Genomic DNA, 21,801 nt, shown 5'->3' with positions numbered 1-21,801 from the left:
TGGGAGTGCCTGATCAGTTAGGGGTGGAGCTGCCAAATCAGCTCCAGACAGTGCCCCTCAGGAGATGGCCTACTGCAGCTCCTGCCTTCGCCAGATGGCCAATTGCCACTCCGAAGGTGTTCTCCCCGAGTCGACCTATTGCCACTCCTCCCTCTGGCAGAAGGAGACTGCCAATTGCCGCTCCCGCCTTTGTCAGATGGCCGATTGCCACTCCGAAGGTGTTGCCCCAGAGACGGCCTATTGCCGCTCCTCCCTCCGGCAGAAGGAGATGGCCGATTGCCGCTCCGAAGGTGTTGCCCTTGAGTCGGCCTATTGCTGCTCCTCCCTCCGGCAGAAGCAGACGGCCTACTGTGGCTCCCACCTTCGTCAGACAGCCAACTGCCGCTCCGGTGTTGCCCCCGAGTCAGCCTATTGCTGCTCCGAAGGTGTTGCCCCTGAGTCGGCCTATTGCCGCTCCAAAGGTGTTGCCCCCGAGTCGGCCTATTGCCACTCCAAAGGTGTTGCCCCCAAGTCGGCCTATTGCCACTCCTCCCTCTAGCAGAAGGAAACGGCCGATTGCCACTCCCGCCTTTGTCAGACGGCCGATTGCCACTCCGAAGGTGTTGCCCCAGAGGCAGCCTACTGCTGCTCCTCCCTCCGCCTGAAGGAGACGGCCTACTGCTGCTCCCACCTTCGTCAGACGGCTGATTGCCGTTCTGAAGGCGTCCAGAGGCGCGCTGGCTCCCCCACTCAGGCCACGGCCAATTGCCAGGCCCCACGGCCAAAGGGAGGTATTACCAGTGTCATCGCCCCTGCATGAGGCAGACGCCCAGATCCCCAACGCCGGAGAAACCCAGTGAGGCCTCACGGCTTCCCCGGGCCTCCGCTGTCTATGCCTGGCCTTGGAGAAGACCCACCTGATGGACCCTAGTTAAGGTCAGTGCCGCAGCCCCTCTCTGACGACGCCCCTCGACTCTGGGGACCGCAGTCCTCACCCTCCCCAGGACACCCGGGCGAGACCTCCCCACACCCACGAGGCGGCGTAAGACCTCCACCTCCGGCCGAAACCTGAGCCAGAGATTCCTGGACCTGTTCGGCCCCAGTCCTGAGGGCCACACCCCTGAACCTAGCCTGAAGACTGCGGGCTCCTGTGCCACCTGCAGCCCTGGACGCGAGAGGACGCCCCTACGAGTCGTCTCGTGCCCTCTCGGCACGTCCTTCCCTGGCAGTGCCCCTAGTCCGGCAGAGTAGTCGCCGGCGTGTCTCCCCACCGCCCCCACTATATGAGTAAATTGTTAAGTGTGGTGTTGCCCCAGAACTAGTGGATTGACTTATGTTAAGTGTGACGTTGCCCTAGAAACAGGTACACAGTGATACAGTGACTTAATTATGTTAAATATCGGGGCGAGTGAAATCACGGGTAAATGAGTAAGAACGAGCACAGAGAGTAATTGCTGAGGAATCCAACTCACTATAGTAGGACTCGCGCACGTTTGCGGCTGTGGTGTGGCCCGCACCTGTGTACAGTGGTGCCACGTTTTCTATACCGTTATCTCTCTCTCTCTCTCTCTCTCTCCTGGCGGGAAATGTGAGCCACCCTGAGTACTTTTGATTCTTTTATAAGTTATTTATAATTGTGCTTTCATTTGTTAATTTGGTTTTGTTATATTTAGTGATGCCGACAATGCATTCAATGCATGCCCCTCTCCTGCCTCTCTCTCTCTCTCTCTCTCTCTCTCTCTCTCTGTAGGGAAGCTATCTGTCAAGGCCACCGACTGGGTGTGGAAGTGTTGCCGCTCGCGAGTGAATAGTTTTTTTTTTTTTTTTTACTTCGGTATTGGCATATGCCTACTATTTTGTCCTACATATTAGCTTATGATTATAAATGTGATTATTCTTCGCCCTTAAAATTATGGTAAAAGCCAGTAAATGTGAGCATTTTTCCCAAGCAACACCTGTACAAGCTATGGTTGGGTATACGGAGGGGTACGTACTTTATTTTAGGCCAGACTGTGGTGTGTAAGTGTTGCCACTCACAAGAATTACATGAATTATTTCTTTTACTTTGGATATTGGCATATTTCTTCTTTTTTCAGGCTCATTATCTTATATCCATAACTGTGATATTATTAGCCACCCTAAAACTACGCTAAAAACCATTAAAAGTGACTACAATATCTTTTAGCAACACTGTACAATATGTATGCCATGTTTCTGTGTTACTGTATAAATATTTTATGCATAATAAGATTACTGTTGATTCATCCATCAAAATACACAAGTGTAAGTTTTATTCATCTGAATTTATCGAATTTGTGATGCCTTGTACATAAATAGCTTCCGTTTCACATCGCAAGTTGGGGAAACGTGGCACCATTGTACACAGGTGCGAGCCACACCACAGCCGCAAACGGTCGCGAGTCCGACTATAGTGACGCCCTTGCAGAAAACCAGTAAGACTCTTCCCCAGAGGAATCCTCTATAGTGAAAATACACCCATGTTCGTTGTTACCAGGAAATAATAGAGATAATGTAAATAATATTCTCCAATTTGTATTACCGTAAACGCAGTGAATACCCAGTGCCCTCCGCTCCCTCGCTTCCTAAAGAATCTCCTCCCAGTAGCAAGTGTAAACGTAAACAAGAGATAGAATCAAATGTCAAAACCCCTTTGCTATCAGATGATACTAAGTTTGAATTAATAATATGTGATGCTGGGTGTTTTTAGTCTGATCTCTCGTCCTAAGAACACCAGCGACTGAGCGGGGTCCTCTTTCCGGATCGGAAGTAAAGCACCCACAAAGGAACAGGACATAAAAACCAGGCAGTACACCTTAACACATCTATTGTCTTAATTCCTACACCGTTACAATATAAAACAGAGCGATACTGGATATGCTTTGGACAGGGACACAGAGTTAGCCTTTAATACAAAATCAGTTACAGTCAAGACACGACACTCTTCACTTATACAGGAATAAGAGGTTCTAATGTTGCGATACTCGTATACTGTTTATTGGCAGAATTGATATTTTATATATTAAGTCCGAAACACCAGAAGAGGACAGGGCCAGTGGTTAGGGGGATGAATATTACCATAAGTGGGTAGCGTGCGGGTCGCGACACTCGAGAAAGTCACTAGTACAGGTCTTTGATGTTTCCCGCGCACTGCTGATCTTGGCCCACGATTTTTATAAGTTCTCCTGTATATAGTTATTGATATTTTCTACTCTGCCAGGTATCGGGTCTCAGTACACTTTTGGTAACTTTAGTCACTTATATTATTTGGGCCTTTCACTCTGTCACTAATCGCTGTGCATTTCTGTCTCGACTGTTCACAACACTAGAGCTATTGAGGTCACTGTATATCCGTATTTCCTGGGCGTCATCTGTTGCGTGTCCTGGGAGTGAGAGAGGGGCCCTATGGGGAGCCCTCATGCAAGGGGCAACGCACTGCCTGCAGGGGCATCACTGCCTGGGACGTAGTCGTCGGTGGTGTGCAGGGAGGCCCTCCAGTCTGGGGGCCTCGACATGGGAGGAGGCCCTAGTACTGGAGCCTCGTTGGTGGGGTGCAAGGAGGTCCTTCGATCTGGGGGCCTCGACCTGAGTGGTGGCCTTTTGGACTAGGGCCAAACAGCTGCAGGAGGTGGGCCTGTCGCCTCTGGCTCCGGGGAGAGAGAGAGCCTGGGTTGCCTGGGCCTGGGGGCTGCTGGTCAGGCCTGGGGGTCCGGGGGCTGCGGCCGCCTACAGGAGAGAGCGCCATCAGGGGTGAACTGTGGCGCGCCTCCGTCAGTGTCCGTCAGGGGCAGGGACTTCCCAGGTGTAGGTGGTAGGGCTTGGATCGGGCCACGCCACCACTCCGGCAGCACCTCCGGGGAACCACTCCTGTAGGGAGACAAAGGGCGTCCCACGCAGCCGAGAGGAAAAGGATCGGCCGCGCAAGGGACCTCCTGCTTCGGGAGGGCCTTTGGAATCACGAATGAGGGGCGTACGGTGACTGCTCCCTCCCCATCACGTACAGTGGCCGTGAACGCAGTTTCGTGACTCCTAGGGCTCACAGCTGAAGGGCGTATGGTGGCTGCTCCTTCCCCTGCACGTACAGAGACAATGCTGGCGGTGTTGCTCCCAAAGGAGGAAAAGGCAGGAGAGGGGTGCACGAAGGCCGCACCCTCTCCGGTACATGCAGAGGCCGTAGCCGAGGATCTACTTACCCTGGCATGTACAGTGGCCGTAGCTGTGGGCCTGCCTGCCCTTCGGGAAGTAACTGAAGGGCGTACGGTGGCCGTTCCTTCCCCGTCATGTACGGTGGCAGTGAACGCGGTGTTACTCCCGTAGTAGGAGGAGGTAGTGGATGAGGGGCGTATGGTGGCCACTCCCTCCCCGTCACGTACGGTGGCCATGATTGCGGTTCCACTACTCCTCTTTCTGCCTGTCGGGGCGCGTTCAATAACTAACGCCCCGAGGCCGTCCCCAGAGGTGGCTGTGACTGAAGGGCGTACGGTGGCCGCTCCTTCCCCTTCACGTACGGTGGCCGTGATGGCGGTGTCACAGGGGGAAAACAACTGAAGGGCGTACAGTGACCACTCCTTCCCCGGTACGTACGGTGGCCGTACCGCGGTGTTGCCTGCGACTGACTCTGGATCAGTCCCACCCCGAACCTGGTGAAATCTGCCCCGCTCGCAGGGTCGTTGCCTCTTCCCGCTTACTTGGTGTTGGGACAGTTGTGGGGAAGAGGGACTCAGGACAGGGGGTGTCCCGGTGACCCTCTTGTTCCGGGTCAATAGCCCCGCCGTGGTGTCCTCCTTGGGTGGCGGTGTGGTAGTGGCTTGGTGGTGGGCTGGGGGGTGGCGGGGTGGGTGGTCCGGCGGCGGCGGGTATTTTATAATACTTACCCTCTCCCAATATTACTAGACCTCTGTTCTGACCCGTCACGAGTCCTTTCCCCCCCCCCCCGTGTGTCTCCCCGCGCTCCCACGCGCGCCCGTGTCCCCTGTACACCTGTGCACTAGAACTACTGTATTGGCATCAGTATTAGTTAAGCCAGTATCCTGCGAGATACTAATATCCTAGTTAAGGTTTTATTTCTGTGTCACATATTGTGTTGTAATATCTGCTGCTTTTGTCCTGTGTCTGACTGCGGTATTATACGTGTAAAGGTTATTGCCTGAAGTTTTTGTGTCCTGCCTCTCTTCATTGCACTAAGCTCCGGTCTCGAAAGAGGACCCCGCTACACGTTAGGTGCTTTAGGACCGAGGAGTCGGGGGCCTTTTGCACCTAGCATTACAATACGTGTAAAGGTTATTTCCTGGAGTTTTTGTGAGGACCCCGCTACACGTTAGGTGTTCTAGAACCGAGAAGTCGGACCTTTTTCACCTAGGATTACATATATATATATATATATATATATATATATATATATATATATATATATATATATGAGACGGAGTGGAGGCCTGTTACGTACATAATACGTCAGTGTCAACCCCAGTAATACGGGAACGTAGCCCATTTTCCTGAGGCTGATCCTACCCACAGGGCGATCTCTGACAAGGTTAAGCTAGGGGGAAGACTCGGAGAGGGAAGGCCATGGATCTCATGGAGGGAGCAGGCTGACCATTCATGTCGAGGGATACTTAGAAGGGGAATAGTGGCTGCCTTGAGGGTTGCACGAAGGAACTATTGTGAGTGGAGTCGGAGGGTGAGTGAGACTACGCATGACGTTTGTTCTCCTATGGTAATGGTGGAGGTGGTGGTTGTGAAGGACTGTGCTTATACTCTAGGCTAGTTATCCCTGTTGTCGACCAGTTCCAACAATGTTGCACTTCGTTTGCCATTGTGTCCTTTTTAAAGGTTTTCCTTGCATAATATTAGCAGGAAAGAACAAGAAATTGTCCCCTTACCCATTTCTTTTCATAGATTTGAGTATATGTCATGATATTAATTCTTTTTAAAAGAAGAAGGCAACTTTCATTGATTTAAGGGTTGTTTGTCTTTTGCAAATGGCGTATGAAGAAATAATATTACGTGTTGTGATGCGGTAACTCGCCGTCTTCCCTCACATTTGTGTATTAACCCGTGGAATAAGAAGGGCGAGACTATGGGAAGGTCGCGGTCGAGAAGCAGAACTCCTAAGAGGCATAAGAGCAAGAGGTCACACAAGAGAAGATCCAGGTCGAGGGACAGGGAACGACGGAGGCACAGGGACAGGGAGAGATCCAAGGAACGTTCCTCAAAGGCCAGGTAACATTGCAATTCTGCTTGTGCTGTGTGGGATGAACTGATGCACTACTGTCATGGTTGAGTGACGTTTGCAGTAATTCTGGCAGGTCTAAGAGATAGCATAGGCCGAGACATTCCGGGCGGATAATTGAGGCGGCACCAATTTTGTGATTACACTTTTGCCTTAGAGACGTTTTGTTAATTTGTACCCCTTTACCAAGCTCATGCAGAGGAAAAAAAAAAAAAAAAGTCTGCACACAAGAGTACCTCGTATTCTTAGCAACTTGTCTTCACTGAACATCTGTAACTTTAACAAATTAACCAGTAAATATGAACAACAGTGATGTAGGGGTTCGAGCTGTTTCCTTGTAGACCAATGTTCTCAAGGAAAATAATTTTAGCACTAGATACCTCACAGCCGATTATTTTATTTTAGATAAAAAGTTTTGGAGAATAAACAAAATATACCGTACCTACTTAAGAGAAATTACAGAGAGCCACCTGAATGCCCCCAACAGCATGTTTACTGCTGATCCCGCTGACTGTACGTGATGTCAGCACACCAAAACGAACTCAAATGTATACAGTTTAAAACCATAAAGAGTAATGGAAGCCTAACTGGAAGCACTGATGCCTAACTGGGGGGCATTGCTCCCCCAGACCCCCCAGTGATTCTAGATATCCTAACAGCATACAAGCTAAAATGTGCATTGTGTAAAAATTGTGTCAAAACAGTACAGTGTGTTATGTAAGGGTTAGGTTAGTGTAAAATAGGTTAGAATAAGATTGGGCTGAGTTATGAAAATTTAGGTTAGGTTTGGATAAGTAGGCACAGATAAAGGTAATTTTGTTCAAAAAGGGCATTCTAAAATGGTGTCCATCTGTCTTCTTGCACCACAAGATGGCATCTGTTTGTAAACAAACGTCACTTTTCATAAATACTTTTCACCTCTTTGAAAAGAAATACAAAATGCAGTCAGAAAGTACTTAATCCCAAGAGGAGCCAAGGTAAGGAAAAAACAAGAAAACTGCAGAATAAGGTGGTCCTATGTCTTCTTAAGGATGACCAGCTCTTGAGATGTGCCCTCCCACATTTCCTTATAATAATGAGGGACTGGTGAGCATTCGGGCTTTTGAGTTGGGGAGAGTGGGCAAAACTTAGTTATATATGAGGAAACACAACTAGAAGTACATATTAAGAAATGGAAGACCCATTGCTTTCCAGTTAAACTTTAGTTTAACGATTTTACCTAAAACATCATGAAAAAGGGTAAAAAAAATATTAAAACCCTTTGTTAAAGTGGGGTATGGTGGTATCTCTATCCCCATCGTTAAGCCGGGGTATTGTGTGTCGAGGTATACCTGTATAAGAAAACAAATAAAAGGACTAAAAGCCATTTTAGGAGTTAACCTACCCTGACCCAACTTTACTTAACCCATTGGCTCCCAGATTTCCTGTGCAAGGGATTTTGCTGGAAGGGTGCTAGGTGTACCGTCCTCCACATGTCGGCTGATAGTCATGAAGCATATGTAGGCTTTCTATTTTATGAAGGCAGTTTGGGTGGTGCCTCCCAAGACCTCACACCGTTAGCTCTGTTGCCACATGTGCTTCCCTCCCTCTCTCTCTCTCTCTCTCTCTCTCTTATATTTATGCAGGTAACTCGCACGGAACACGTGGGTTTCGTTCCTACCGTGCCGTGTTAGGTGCGAAATCGCGTATATTTAAACTACTCCATATTTTGCTCCCTAGACCCCCCAAATGTGTTGTTTTGCTGTTATCTGTCACTGGTAATCACTAGAAAGCACTTTAAGTGGTTAGAAGGTTTATTTAATGTTATAACTCACAAATACAGTACTCCAGAGCAAAACTTCAACACACAAATACTGTACGTAAACACAAGGAAACATTCCGACGCCAATCGTAGGTAATCATATAAATCAGGTTAACTGGTACCAGTGCTTTAACTTACAAGTACATACCAGAACAGTACATATTTAACTTAGAAATGCAGTACTGTGATATTGAATGATTTCAGTACATAATCTGTTAGGAATGGCTGGAAAAAAAAAATGTTATAAATACATTTTCACCTTTTTTATATATGTTTATGGTAGTTTCGAGTTATTTTTTACGTTATCGTTGTGCCCATGCTTGGAAAAGGGAGCGAAAGAGTTGAATTTTCAGTCCTAAATGAGAAAACTGCACGTCCTCCAAGGCTAGACTCTGCCACGGGAGAATAAAGTGGAGGGTCAGTCCGATTAGCAACAAGGAAGTTGTGTCACAACGTCCAGCTCCCACACCATGAGTATGGCTAAAAATAGAATCGTAATGCAGTTTCAGAACTAACAATAAGTCTAATTATTACGAATACAGATACAAAGCAGAAATAAATACGTTTACAGACGGGGAAAACGTACTTCTTCCGTCATAACATGTTCATCTTTCTCTTATCATTTTACCTTGTTATTTTCGCAATATTTATTGCTGTCTCGTAAACAGGGTGGTTGTTTATGTTTTGCAAGGGAGGAAAAAGATTGTATTTTCTGTCTAGGTCGAGAAAATGGATGTAACTATGTGTGGTTAGGCATGGCCACGAGCGAAAAAATCGTACATCTACTCATCACGATAGCAGGTGGTGAACTGACAGATGACACATGAGAGGGTGAAGTCAAGGTCAGTCTCATGTCCCAGATTTTCGTTCACTTCCCGAAAGTTTTCACAGTTTTCTACAATTTGCATTGCATCAAATGATCCAAACCATTACAGCAAACCTGAGCAAATAGGTAAAGATACCAAGACAAAAATGTATTTTTCTCTTATTATAAGTCTTTAACGAACAAACAAAAAAGGCAGTATTCCGACGCCGATCATGGGTAATCATATAAATCAGGTTAACTGGTTACAAGGCTTTATTTAATGCTTTAATTGCTTACAAGTACATACCAGAACAGTAAATATTTAACTTACAAATACAGTACTGTAGAAAAGCAGTACAGTAAGAGTTTAACGAACAAACAAAAAAGACAATATTCCGACGCCGATCATGGGTAACCATATAATTCGGGTTAACTGGTTACAAGGTTTTATTTAAAGATTTAACTTTATTTAAGTGCTTACAAGTACAGTACATACGAGAACAGTAAATATTTAACTTACAAATACTGTACAGTACTGTGGAAAAAACGAACATATAAAAAAGGCAATATTCTGACGCCTATCAGGTAAACTGGTTATAAGACTTTATTTCTTGCTTTAACATTATTTAATAGTACTTTAAGTTGCACATAAACTTACCAGAACAGTACAGTACTCTAAATATTTAACTTACAAATACTGTGCTACTGTACTCGGGAATGTCTCACTCACTGAATAATTTCCCGCCTAGATCGTCATGTAATCAAAACAAACGCGCGCTGCGGTGACGTTCGAGGATTTGATCTTTCAAAGGCCTCTTCTGCGTTAATTTGTAGTTTTCATGATGGTTTTTTAATCTTACTTTGTCTTATATGTATCCCAGCCCTTACCGTGTATAATTGCGAGCGCGTTCCGTGAGATCGTGTTCCGTACGAGTTACCTGTATTAACTACTAAGGTTATAATCTTCACTTTTTTCTCTTGTTTTGACTTTTGATAGGCAAGCTTCCATGGCGGGAGACTGATCGAGTATGACACACATGCTTGGCTATCCCTCGTGTCACTGGACTTGACAACGTCGTTAAAGCAACGGTGACAAGTCTTACGGGATTTATACTATAATACAGCTTTTTTTAAATTACATGTATACAGAGTATTTAAAAGTCATTTATAAGTAGTTACTAACTTTAAATAGGAGAGAGAGAGGAGCAGGCATAATTACACGTGTGTGGCGGCAGTGATGTGGCAACAGAGCTATACCTCATACCAATTAGTCTGGCCAGGCATGTATGGCAACACTGTTCCTGCCGAGATTCTGATTGGGTGGAGGTGTTTGTTTGATTTCGTTGTTGCATAAACTGGTACTCTCTTTATTATCAGATGTGATACTGAATTTGTCGAAAATACAGTCGTCAAAAGCAATAAGATATCCGTTATATACTTAACAACGATGAAATTTTCGTAGGAAGGTAGAGATATGAGTCAACAAAGTATTATAACAGTCCAGGTCAAGGTTAGCATTCGAACAACTCCTTTAAATCTCCGAGACTCCTTAATATAACAGAAAATTAAGGAAACCCGCTAAATCTAGGCGTTGGTATAACACATTTAAATTATAAGATCAGTCCTCACCTTTAAAATGTACCAAAACTCTGAATAATTAAAAATTCCAATGAAAAGACAAGTTCTGCGGGGAGGGAGGTTTGAAACAATCGTGAAATTCAAAGTTGGCTAAAGGAAAACTATTTCATTGTATCTCCTCTATTTTCACAGTAAGGACTGATCTCAAATTTTAAATGTGTTGTACCAACGCCTAGATTTAGCAGGTTTCCTTAATTTTCTGTTATATTAAGGAGTCTCGGAGATTTAAAGGAGTTGTTCGAATGCTAACCTTGACCTGGACTGTTATAATACTTTGTTGACTCATATCTCTACCTTCCAACGAAATTTTCATCGTTGTTAAGTATATAACGGATATCTTATTGCTTTTGACGACTGTATTTTCGACAAATTCAGTATCACATCTGATAATAAAGAGAGTACCGGTTTATGCAACAACGAAATCAAACAAACACCTCCAGCCAATCAGAATCTCGGCAGGAACAGTGTTGCCATACATGCCTGGCCAGATTAATTGGTATGAGGTATAGTGGTGTGAGGTCTTAGCCGGCCCCACCCAAACTATCTATCTATCTATCTATCTATTGCCAGACGCCTCAATCCCGTTTGGGGTGGCCACAAACAAATCACCTCCAAGTCGCCCTGTCCCCTGCCATTTCACTGCCCTGTTCCCAACTCACACCCCCCTCCCTCATATACCTCTCCACCCCATCCCTCCATCTCATCCTCGGCCTCCTCCTCCCTCTTCCCCCCTCCACCTCACTCACATACACTCTCTTCGTCAGTCTTTCACCCTCCATCCTCTCCACATGGCCAAACCACCTCAGTGTGTTCCTCATAACGCTTCCTATCACATCCACACCACAACGCTCCTTTATATCCTCATTCGTCAGCCTGTCTCTCCACGTGACTCCACAGGCTCCTCTTAAATAACTCATTTCCACTGCTCTCACTCTTGACTTGTGTCCTTCCAACAATGTCCAAGCTTCACTTCCGTACGTTAGAGTTGGTATCACAATACTGTCATGTAGTAACTTTTTCACTTCCATGCTCACATCCCTGTTTCTTATCACTGCTTTCAAGGAACCAGCAACCTTTCTTCCCTGCTGTACCCTTTCAAGCACTTCACCTTCCAAACCTCCATCCTTACTAATCACACTACCCAAATACTTAAACGTACTCACATTTTCCAATTCCTCACCATCCAGCCTCGCTGTACATTCACTAACTTCACCTCTCTCAAAGACCATCACTTTACTCTTCCCTACATTCACCTTTAGGTTCCGTTTCTTACACACACTCTCAAACTCATCCACCAAGCCTTGCAGCTCCCCTTCGTCTTCACTCAACAACACAGTATCATCAGCAAACAACAGTACAGGGAGTTTCCAAACACTATCCTCTCTCACCAGGGCCACTCCAACATCCACTACCCTACCTTGTACCTCTTTTATTACCCCATCCATGTACAGATTGAACAACCATGGAGACATGACACATCCCTGTTTCAAACCAACTTTCAAAGAGAAAAATTCACTTAGTTCACCATCCACACGCACTGCAGCCTTCGCACCATCGTACATACTCTTCACAGCATTCAGCGGCTTCCCATCTACTCCATATATTCTTAACACTTTCCACAATCCTTGTCTATCCACCCTGTCATATGCTTTCTCCAAATCCATGAAAGCTGCATACAACTTCTTTCCCTTCTCTAGAAACTTTTCCACTAAAGATCTAAGAATGAATACCTGATCTACACAACCTCTTCCCTTCCTAAAGCCTCCCTGTTCTTCTCCAACTAATTTCTCTGTTCTTTCTCTAACTCTGTCTATAAGTATCCTACCATACACTTTTCCTATTATACTAAGAAGACAAATGCCCCTATGATTACCACACACTTCTTTTTCCCCTTTTCCTTTGTACAAGGGAATAATTATACCTGACTTCCAATCCTCCGGGACTCTACCTTCCTCCCAGGCCAATCTGCACATCTTCCACATCCATTCTACTACTATCTCTCCCCCATGCTTCAGCATTTCACCACACACTCCATCAATTCCTGGGGCTTTCCCCGATTTAACTTTCTTCATTGCTTCCACAACTTCTATCCTACTGATTTCTTCCTGTCTTCTCACCTCCCTCCTTCTCCCAGCCATTCCCCAGCCACTTATACTCGCATTACTTCCATCCTCTACGTTCAACAATTCCTGAAAGTGTTCTCTCCATCTGCTCACTTTTTCTCCCTTCTCCACTAGTAATCTACCATTTTTATCTTTCACTCCCCTGCTACCTTCACTTCCACCCTGTCTTACTCTTTTCACTTCTCTCCAGAACATTTTCTTACAGTCCCTCCACTTTACACTCAAATTCCTTCCAAATTCCTCATCCACTCTCTTCTTACTCTCTCTTACTAATCTTTTCACCTCTCTCTTTCTTTCCACACATAACTCTCTCTTCCGCCTCTCAACTTCTTCCACGCCCCTATTTCTCATCCATTCATTGTATGCTTTCTTCTTTTGTGCCACAGCCTGTTTCACCTCTTCAGTCCACCACGCTGTTCCTTGCACCCCCCTCCGTCTTCTCTTCCTTCCACACACCACATCACATGCTGCACATATTTCTTCTGTAAATATCTTACACACACCTTCCACGTCTCCCATCTGCTCCAATTCATATTTGCCCAATCGTTCCTCCACTTCTCTCTTATACTCTGCCTTTTTCTCATCCTCTTGTAACCTCTCCACTCTCCTTGCAACTACTCCTTCCTCTTGTCTTTCCCTTCTTCTATTCCTCCATCTTACTTGCATCCTAATTCTGGCCACCACCAAGTAGTGGTCAGAAAGTCCACTCCCCCAACCTCTATACACTCTTGCATCCTTTACACATCTTCGCATCCTTTCATCCACACACACATAATCAATCATTGCCTTCCTTTCATTCAGTTCACCACCCACCCTTCTCATCACTCGCCATGTATACCTGTGGATCATTTTATGCCTGAAGAGGGTATTGGCTATCACCAACCCCCTCCCAGCACAAATGTCCACTAACGCACTCCCATTCTCATCTATCTCAGCAGGCACACCCCACTCACCAACTATTCCATCCACCTTCACATTCCCAACTTTACCATTCATATCACCAATCAAAAACACTCTCTCATTCCTTCCAAACTTTTCCATGCACACTTCCACATTTGTCCAGAACTCTTCTCTCACTCTTCTAGCACGATCTTGCGTTGGCGCATACACACACACAATCGCCCACATTTGTATTCCAACTTTCAACACTACCCACACAATCCTTGACCCAACTGATCCATACTGTCTTATGATCTTCCATCTTTTACTCACAACTATACATACTTCTTCCTTTGCCCTCTCATTCTCATCTACTCCTGCACATATACCCCATCCATACTTCCATTCTCTCACACTTTCTCCTCTCCATTTTGTTTCAGTTATTCCACCCAAACTGCCTTCATAAAATAGAAGGACTATAGTTCCCTATCCTGGGGTTCCCTTCTTTATTAAATTTTGAAAATGTCCAGTTGCGTCCTATATTGTGGACACTGGGCGCTGATGGGTTAAAGAAACTGATAGACTTGCTAGTGTTTAACCCATTGGCTCCAAGATTTCTATTGTGAGGAATTTTGCTGGAAGGGTGCTAGGCATACTGCCCTCCACCTGTTGGCTCATGGTCATGAAGCTCATAGGTCCCTACCCCAAGGTTCCCTTCTTTATTAAATTTTGAGAATGCCCAGTTCTGTCCTATACTGAGGACACTTGGCACTAATGGGTTAAACCTTGTAGCAAACAATTCAAGCCTAATGAGGATTTTCAGAGGTTAAAAAACAATTACTAACCAGCTGTTTTAGGCATTAACAGATAAGCTGCCAGAGAGCTGCCATTAACAAAGGATGAAAATTTAATGACAATGGTATGGTACCATTTATATTTATTTAATTCATTTTTGACAGATTCTTCAGAAATAATGTTTTTGTTACTAAAGATTGTGTAACTCATTTGTAGCACCCAAGTTAGGGTCAGGTTTGTTGATATTGGCAGTGGTGTCCTGCAGTGGGCAATGGTTTGATTCGGACCAGAATCTTATTCGTCCCCAGTTAGGTTGAATTAGGTTAGGTTAGTATGGTTGAACAATTAGTGACGTTGAAGTCAAAAGTGACATGCTGGTGTTGGGTGGCCACTTGTTATGATTGCATTTAAAACTGGTGAGGTTGTATCGTTGGTATCTTCAAAATTGCACATTTCTGTTACTTTTAAAAGGTATCACATATTTTTGTTATAGTTTATTGAGGGAATACAAATGTAAATTTCATGCATGGGAGCTCTCTTGCAGTTTCACTGCATCAACCTACCGTGACTCCACATTACCTAACCTTTAGGTAAGAAATTCAAGCCTAACCAGAGCAGCCAGGATCACTTGTCCTGGCTTCCTAGCAGATGATGTGTGTATCAACGGCAGCAAGGGATGTGAATCAACTACCGGTAATGACTTGTAATAGGTACTTACAGTCCTTACCCTGCAGGAAGAGGAAGAAGCCAAAGAAAATATAGAAGGATTTCAAGGTAGCAGACTACACATGCGACTGAGCTAGCTACTAGCAGGAATAAGCTCAGTAGAGGAGGAGACTATGGAGTTTTGGACAGTGATGGTAAGCGTGGATGTTCACAAATTGGTCTGGTGGTGCTCCACACTTGGCTGCCCACGATACTCGCGAGACATCAAGAAAACCATGCAAAACAACATTGAAAAACAGAAAACACCCTCCCTTTTCACTATTGTATATACAATACCCCTCCTAATTTTGGCACTGCTTTCAGGTCAATCTGCCATATTTAGACATCAAAACATACAGGAATATCCAGAGTAATGCTAAACACCAGGAAAACCATGAAAAAAAAAAAAAAAACCTATACACTACCCAGCACTGTATGTACAGTACTCCTCCTAATTTTGGCACTTTTTTCAGGTCAGTCTGCCATATTTAGACATCAAAACACACATAAGATTATCCATATTAATGCTAAACACCAAGGAAACAGTGCATACAAAAAACACAAAAAAAAAACAGGATGGTTGGAAAATCAGTTATCTGACACCAATGAAAGCTGTTCCCAGGCCACAAAAAAATTCCACTGCCAAATATGCCACCAGATATTGGCTAAATTGGTATAAATGGTAGTAGTAGAAGTAGTAGTACAATAGTTGTTCCATAGGCAGTCTGGCCAAACGGCCCCGAGTCCTTAAGGAAGGCCACGGCTGAGACCGGGCTTTCCCACAGAGCTCTCAAGGAGTGTATGTATGTTGTGTTGTTGGCACAGGTGATTGTGTGCCATGCAGTTTTCCATAATGTGCTTTATGGTGTGGGGTACTCTGTTGTATCCTGGACAGGCTTCAGCGACGGAGTCACCCAGCCTCTTCTAATAGCTCAAGAGGGCTGGATGATGCCCACATTTCAGCCTGGCCCGGTGGACCCTGTCCTCACAAGGGAGATAGGATTCAGGAGGGTGGATATCAGGAGGCCATTCATGCAGCAGTGTGTTGTCTTTAAGTGAATGAATGGAGTGGCGAGTGATTTGAGTGTGGATATGTTTCTGGAAGCTGGTTTGAGGCAGGCAAGGGGGAGAGATGACAGTACAGTATATGTGTTTGATATCATTTGCTGGGTGTTGTTTTGATGTTCCTTGGTGTGTTTGGCTGTGCTGCTATGTAGTATAGTGGATGGTGTGAGTTTGTGGAGGCTGTGGCAAGAATGTGTGTGCCTCTTGTGTCTAGATGATCATTGACTTTGAGGACTTTGGTTTTTTGGTGTAGGTGGTCTTTGGGTATAGTAGCTGTGCAGCCTGTGATTATATTTAGGGCCTTGTTCTGTATGTTCTGTAGAGTGTTGGAGTGTGATTTAGTGAGGTTAGAAGCCCAAGCAGGGTTTGCATAATTCATCACTGAACGTATATATTGTTTGTGTACTGTGGTGGTGGCTTCTTTATTGTGTCCAAATGTTGTATGGGCAAGTGATCTTAAAGCATTGAGTCTTAAGCTTAATTTATCTTTAATGTTTGTGATGTGTTTCTTGAATGACATTGATGTATGTTACCAAGGATTTTGTGTGTGTGTGTGTGTGTGTGTGTGTGGTAGGGGAGTGTTGTTTATGTTGAGGTGTGGAATGTGACTGTGTTCTATTGTCCAGTTTGTGAGATGGGTCACTGTAGATTTGACGGGGGCTATTTTGAGCCTGTTTGTGGTGAACCATGTCACGGGGTTTTTAAAATATTAATGCAGTGTTAAAGGATAATTCTCAATAATACTGAGAGCAGGGACAATGAATTGTCTTGCTAAAAATCAAGGAATGATTATGCTGGCTTGCTTCGCCGATTCTCTTAGGGCGAGAATTTATAAACTTTCTCAACAGTACAGAGCAGAGACTAATTACTCACAAATGCTGTTTATTAGTACTGTTGGCCTCTGGAGAAAGTGACTCCACCCCTGACAATCAATAACTAATGCTATTAATGATATCAGGTTCTTGCTGATGCATTAACTCCTAGGTGGCACAACGGATTCTAAGCTTAATACAAAAGACTGGCCTAAGTACCAGTTATGAATAGCAAAGCGTTTATGCAAGTTAGGAGCTATAAGTGAAATAAGCTTAGTATGGAAAATAAAACACGAGTTTACATTACATTAAGCTCAAGAAAAAGAACTGTTAACTTTTTTGATTACAAAGAAATAAATTTAACGTTACATTTCAAAATGAATTCAAACAAAGGAGATCACACTCACTCGCTCACTCAAAAGCTAACTCTTAAACCTAGGAAAAAACGAAAAGAAATACTGGTCAAAGAGTGGACTAAGCGGATGACTGGGCGTCGTTACTGGAAGGTCACTGCACTTGCTAAGTCTCTCGCCTATCACACTGTGTGGAAATACAGGAACGGCGGCACTACACACTCTGGCCCAACCTGCTTTTGTGGCGCTCAAACCTCGACTGACTAAATCGTGGGAAAGAGGGGAGCGTCCAACCGCATTACCAACAGCTAGAATGAGCGAAACACGCCCACAATAAATCGCTCAGCGGAAGTGCTAATGTCTTGCACAGAGACGATCATTTATCTCTATCTATCTATCTATTGCCAGACGCCTCAATCCCGTTTGGGGTGGCCACAAACAAATCGCCTCCAAGTCGCCCTGTCCCCCGCCATTTCACTGCCCTGCTCCCAACTCACACCCCCCTCTCTCATATACAGTACATCTCCACCCCATCCCTCCATCTCATCCTCGGCCTCCCCCTCCCTCTTCCCCCCTCCACCTCACTCACATACACCCTCTTCATCAGTCTCTCACCCTCCATCCTCTCCACATGGCCAAACCACCTCAGTGTGTTCCTCATAACGCTTCCTATCACATCCACACCACAACGCTCCTCTTTATCCTCATTCGTCAGCCTGTCTTTCCATGTGACTCCACAGGCTCCTCTTAAATAACTCATTTCCACTGCTCTCACTCTTGACTTGTGTCCTTCCAACAATGTCCAAGCTTCACTTCCGTACGTTAGGGTTGGTATCACAATACTGTCATGTAGTAACTTTTTCACTTCCATGCTCACATCCCTGTTTCTTATCACTGCTTTCAAAGAACCAGCAACCTTTCTTCCCTGCTGTACCCTTTCAAGCACTTCATCCTCCAAACCGCCATCCTTACTCATCACACTACCCAAGTACTTAAATGTACTCACATTTTCCAATTCCTCACCATCCAACCTCGCTGTACATTCACTAACTTCACCTCTCTCAAAGACCATCACTTTACTCTTCCCCACATTCACCTTTAGATTCCGTTTCTTACACACTCTATCAAACTCATCCACCAAGCCTTGCAGCTCCCCTTCGTCTTCACACAGTATCATCTGCAAACAACAGTACAGGGAGTTTCCAAACACTATCCTCTCTCACCAGGGCCACTCCAACATCCACTACCCTACCTTGTACCTCTTTTATTACCCCATCCATGTACAGATTGAACAACCATGGAGACATGACACATCCCTGTTTCAAACCAACTTTCAAAGAGAAAAATTCACTTAGTTCACCATCCACACGCACTGCAGCCTTCGCACCATCGTACATACTCTTCACAGCATTCAGCGGCTTCCCATCTACTCCATATATTCTTAACACTTTCCACAATCCTTGTCTATCCACCCTGTCATATGCTTTCTCCAAATCCATGAAAGCCACATACAACTTCTTTCCCTTCTCTAGAAACTGAAAAAAACACTCCCGACCGGCTGAATACACAGCGGTTGAACTGAACGATAAACACTGGGATTCCACTAGAGTTCGCGGTTTCCCACTAAATTTAATGTCACGAGCCGACTCGTGACATTACGCCCCATCAAAAGTTGAAATTTTTTTCCAGGAAAAAATTTCAATATACATACATATAAATCCCACTCAGTCACACAAGATTCACACTGTGGTGTGTGTGTGCTATCCTGCTACAGGAGAAAGTCACAGTCGCCAGTAAGCGAAAAAACCTCGTATTTACGTTAATAGAAGCAAGCTTGAGGGAAAAACTCCGTGGTGACGGTGAAAAATCCTGTACTCAGGTTAAGCTGAGTGAAAAATTCGCTACATTTACATTAACAACTAATTGTTTTGTAGCGTAATGTATGTAATACACGGTGTGTGACTGTTGTGGTGTAACTGTACCTACGTGTAAAATCATGTTATGCAAATTTATAGTAATTAATGACAACGAGGCAGAAGAGAAGGGGCGGCAGCATGCGACAGGGATGGCCAGCTGATCTGCATGGCAATGCTGCACCCACCAGCTGCACCTGTGAAAGGAATTAAGGTGGAGCATCAAAACTGTTATTTCTCTCTCTCTCTCTCTCTCTCTGCCTAGCAATCAGTACTTATGTCATTATTAACCGGGAAACGTAATTCGTAATTTACAAATTTCTTAGAACCCTTATAGTTTACTGGTTAACGCTTACTAACTAGGAAACATGCCAGTTCTTGAGTTGCTCAAATCTCTTAGAACGGGCAGTTTACTAGTTAACCTAACATTATTAACCAGGAAACGTGCCAGTTCTTGAATTGCTCAAATTTCTTAGAACGGGCAGTTTACTGGTTAACCTAACTCTATACTTACGACTAATACGGGAAGCTGAGAATCGCTACGCAATCTCAGGCAGGTCACGTTTCAACACCCACTGTGGGTGTGAACACTCATGTGGATAATGTGCATTCTCCGGGAATCCTCAGAGAGGCCCACAGCTCGAGACGTTCCACAAGGTAATTCATACACAGCCTTGGACTGTCTCTGCAGGGTTCTCAGACTTCCCCCCTTAACCTACGGTACATAGGTATGTACAGGCCCTGGACATACTGTGTCCTGTGGGGCCAACAGGTGAGACGTCAGGTCTACACTTTTAACTGGGAACCAGGCTGGTCCTTGGATTACTCAAAAATCTGAGAACGCCTATCTTACGGAACCCAGCATACAACAGTTGCCTGTATTAGTCATCAGTTAGTAGGCGAGAGATCAGGTCTGCACCCACATTATCACTGCCCTGTCTCTCAACTGCTTCAGAGATTATGGGTGTGAGTTCAAACGGCGCAGGAAGGACGTGTCCCTGACTGGTGTTTCGTGGACACACATTTGCTGGAGCGCACAAAGCTATCTATGTCTTGTCCCATCCCTGGCCAGAAAAAGTCAGCTCGGATACAGCCCTGGGTCTTCCTTTTGCCCATGTGACCTCCTGAGGCTGAACAATGACCCCATTCTAACACTGCTTGGTGGTACTTGGTGGGAACGACAAACTGCAGACGAACCTCGCCCTCGGGTGTTCGTGACTCACGGTAGAGCCGTCCTTGTTTACGAAGGAACTTGGCTCGACCTCCTCGTGAATACTTTATCACTCTACCCTTTTGTTTCTTTTGCACGGCAGCAAGTGTCGGGTCAGAAAGTTGTTGTTGAACAACAATTTGGCTACACATCAGATCTTGCGGCGATTCAATGGTCACTGGGGTGACACAATCTGGAGCCTCAACCATGGCTCAAGTTACTGCAGTTGAAGTCTGAGTAGCGTCATCTGTGGTGCAACTATGCTTGGCACTGGGAATATTGTCTATGATTAGGTCAAATAAAGGTTCTGGCATGACAACTGCAAGTGTCGTACCAGTGTAAAATGGAGATGCCACCTGGATATGTGCCTCAGGGAACAATCTCACTGATCCATCTATAAGGTTAGGTTGGATCTGTCGACCTGTGTACTGCCCAGGCCGAACTAGACTCTGCCTGACAGAGCAACCTGAGGACCCATTGTCTCTCAGGACCTTCACAGGAATGTCTCCCACAAACCCTGGCTGAACAAGGAAGGTACTGTCACCTGTGGGAGGGCCTGTGGAGGAAGCAGCTAGCCACTCATGTGGCTGCTGAATAAATGATGCGGCAAACATGGTGCCCTGAGAATTTGATACTTGAGGGGTCATACTCACTGCCTGTGGAGAGGGAACATTGGCCATCTGTGGAGGGGGGTTCACTGTCGCTATGGGACTAGAGAACTGTGGGGGAGTACCCGTACTGGTAGGGACGTGACCACCGTGCTGCTGCTGAGGAATGAAGGCTGCGTTCGCCTCCTGCCTCCTATTCACTTGTGCTGGTGGTGAAAAGGACAGTCCCGACGGTCGGTTGCGTGGCTGATACTGGTGCTGGTTAGGGTACTTGTTGTACTTCTTCCACTCAGGTTTCTGAGTGTTTTGCCCCTGGTCCTTCTTCTGCGGTTTTGGACCTTGGCCATTATTCTGAGAACGGCCTTGTTGCTGGGGTTCAGTCTGAGATGGTTTCCCAGATTTATCAGGTTTCCTGTTCCAGGTATGCTGCTTGCGAGTTTGATACCCGTATGCAGTAAAGAATGCGTCGGCCTTCTTCACCATTTGGCTGGCATCTCTTACCTGGCAGATCTTAAGCTGAGCCATAAGTTCAGTAGGCCACGACTTTTCTAGCTGCGTGCGCAGCATAAGGTCAGTTATCCCCTCACGCATGGAAGGAGTTTCATCTTTCTCCATCCACTCATCTAAGTAAGCAGTAAGCCGGTCAAGAAACTGAACGGCAGTCTCTTTATCCTGTAAATGCGTCCTCATGAACTGACTCTTGGCGTCGTCAACTGTGAGACCGTACGCTTTGACGAGTGCGGCCTTCATCATCTCATACGTGAGATTGTCTCCACGAATTCTGTGGAGAATATCGAGGGCAGGGTCCTCAGACAGGCTAAGAAACTGAAGCCGCTTAGCTGCATCATCCAGCTGGTAAAGTTGA

The 21,801-nt window shown here is 45.4% G+C and overlaps 1 protein-coding gene across 4 annotated transcripts in view; it reads left to right on the top strand.

Annotated features, from left to right (window-relative positions):
• Nucleotides 1–5,975: 5,975 nt before the first annotated feature.
• Nucleotides 5,976–21,801, top strand: part of LOC145392979 (arginine and glutamate-rich protein 1-like) — a 113,362-nt gene continuing 97,536 nt past the window's right edge. For all 4 annotated transcript variants that reach the window (XR_013896085.1, XR_013896087.1, XR_013896086.1 and 1 more), the window contains exon 1: nucleotides 5,976–6,219. Coding sequence is in view for 1 of the 4 variants with exons in the window: in XM_080267277.1 (XP_080123403.1) it covers nucleotides 6,077–6,219 (143 nt within the window). In the remaining 3 variants the exon portion in view is untranslated. The remainder of the gene's footprint in view (nucleotides 6,220–21,801) is intronic.

This window comes from Coenobita brevimanus, chromosome 23, assembly GCF_032717465.1.
Source record: "Coenobita brevimanus isolate Jiangsu-jjx chromosome 23, ASM3271746v2, whole genome shotgun sequence".
NCBI lineage: Eukaryota > Metazoa > Arthropoda > Malacostraca > Decapoda > Coenobitidae > Coenobita > Coenobita brevimanus.
Note: the sequence above shows the minus strand (reverse complement) of the source record. Positions and strands in the feature narration are given on the sequence as shown.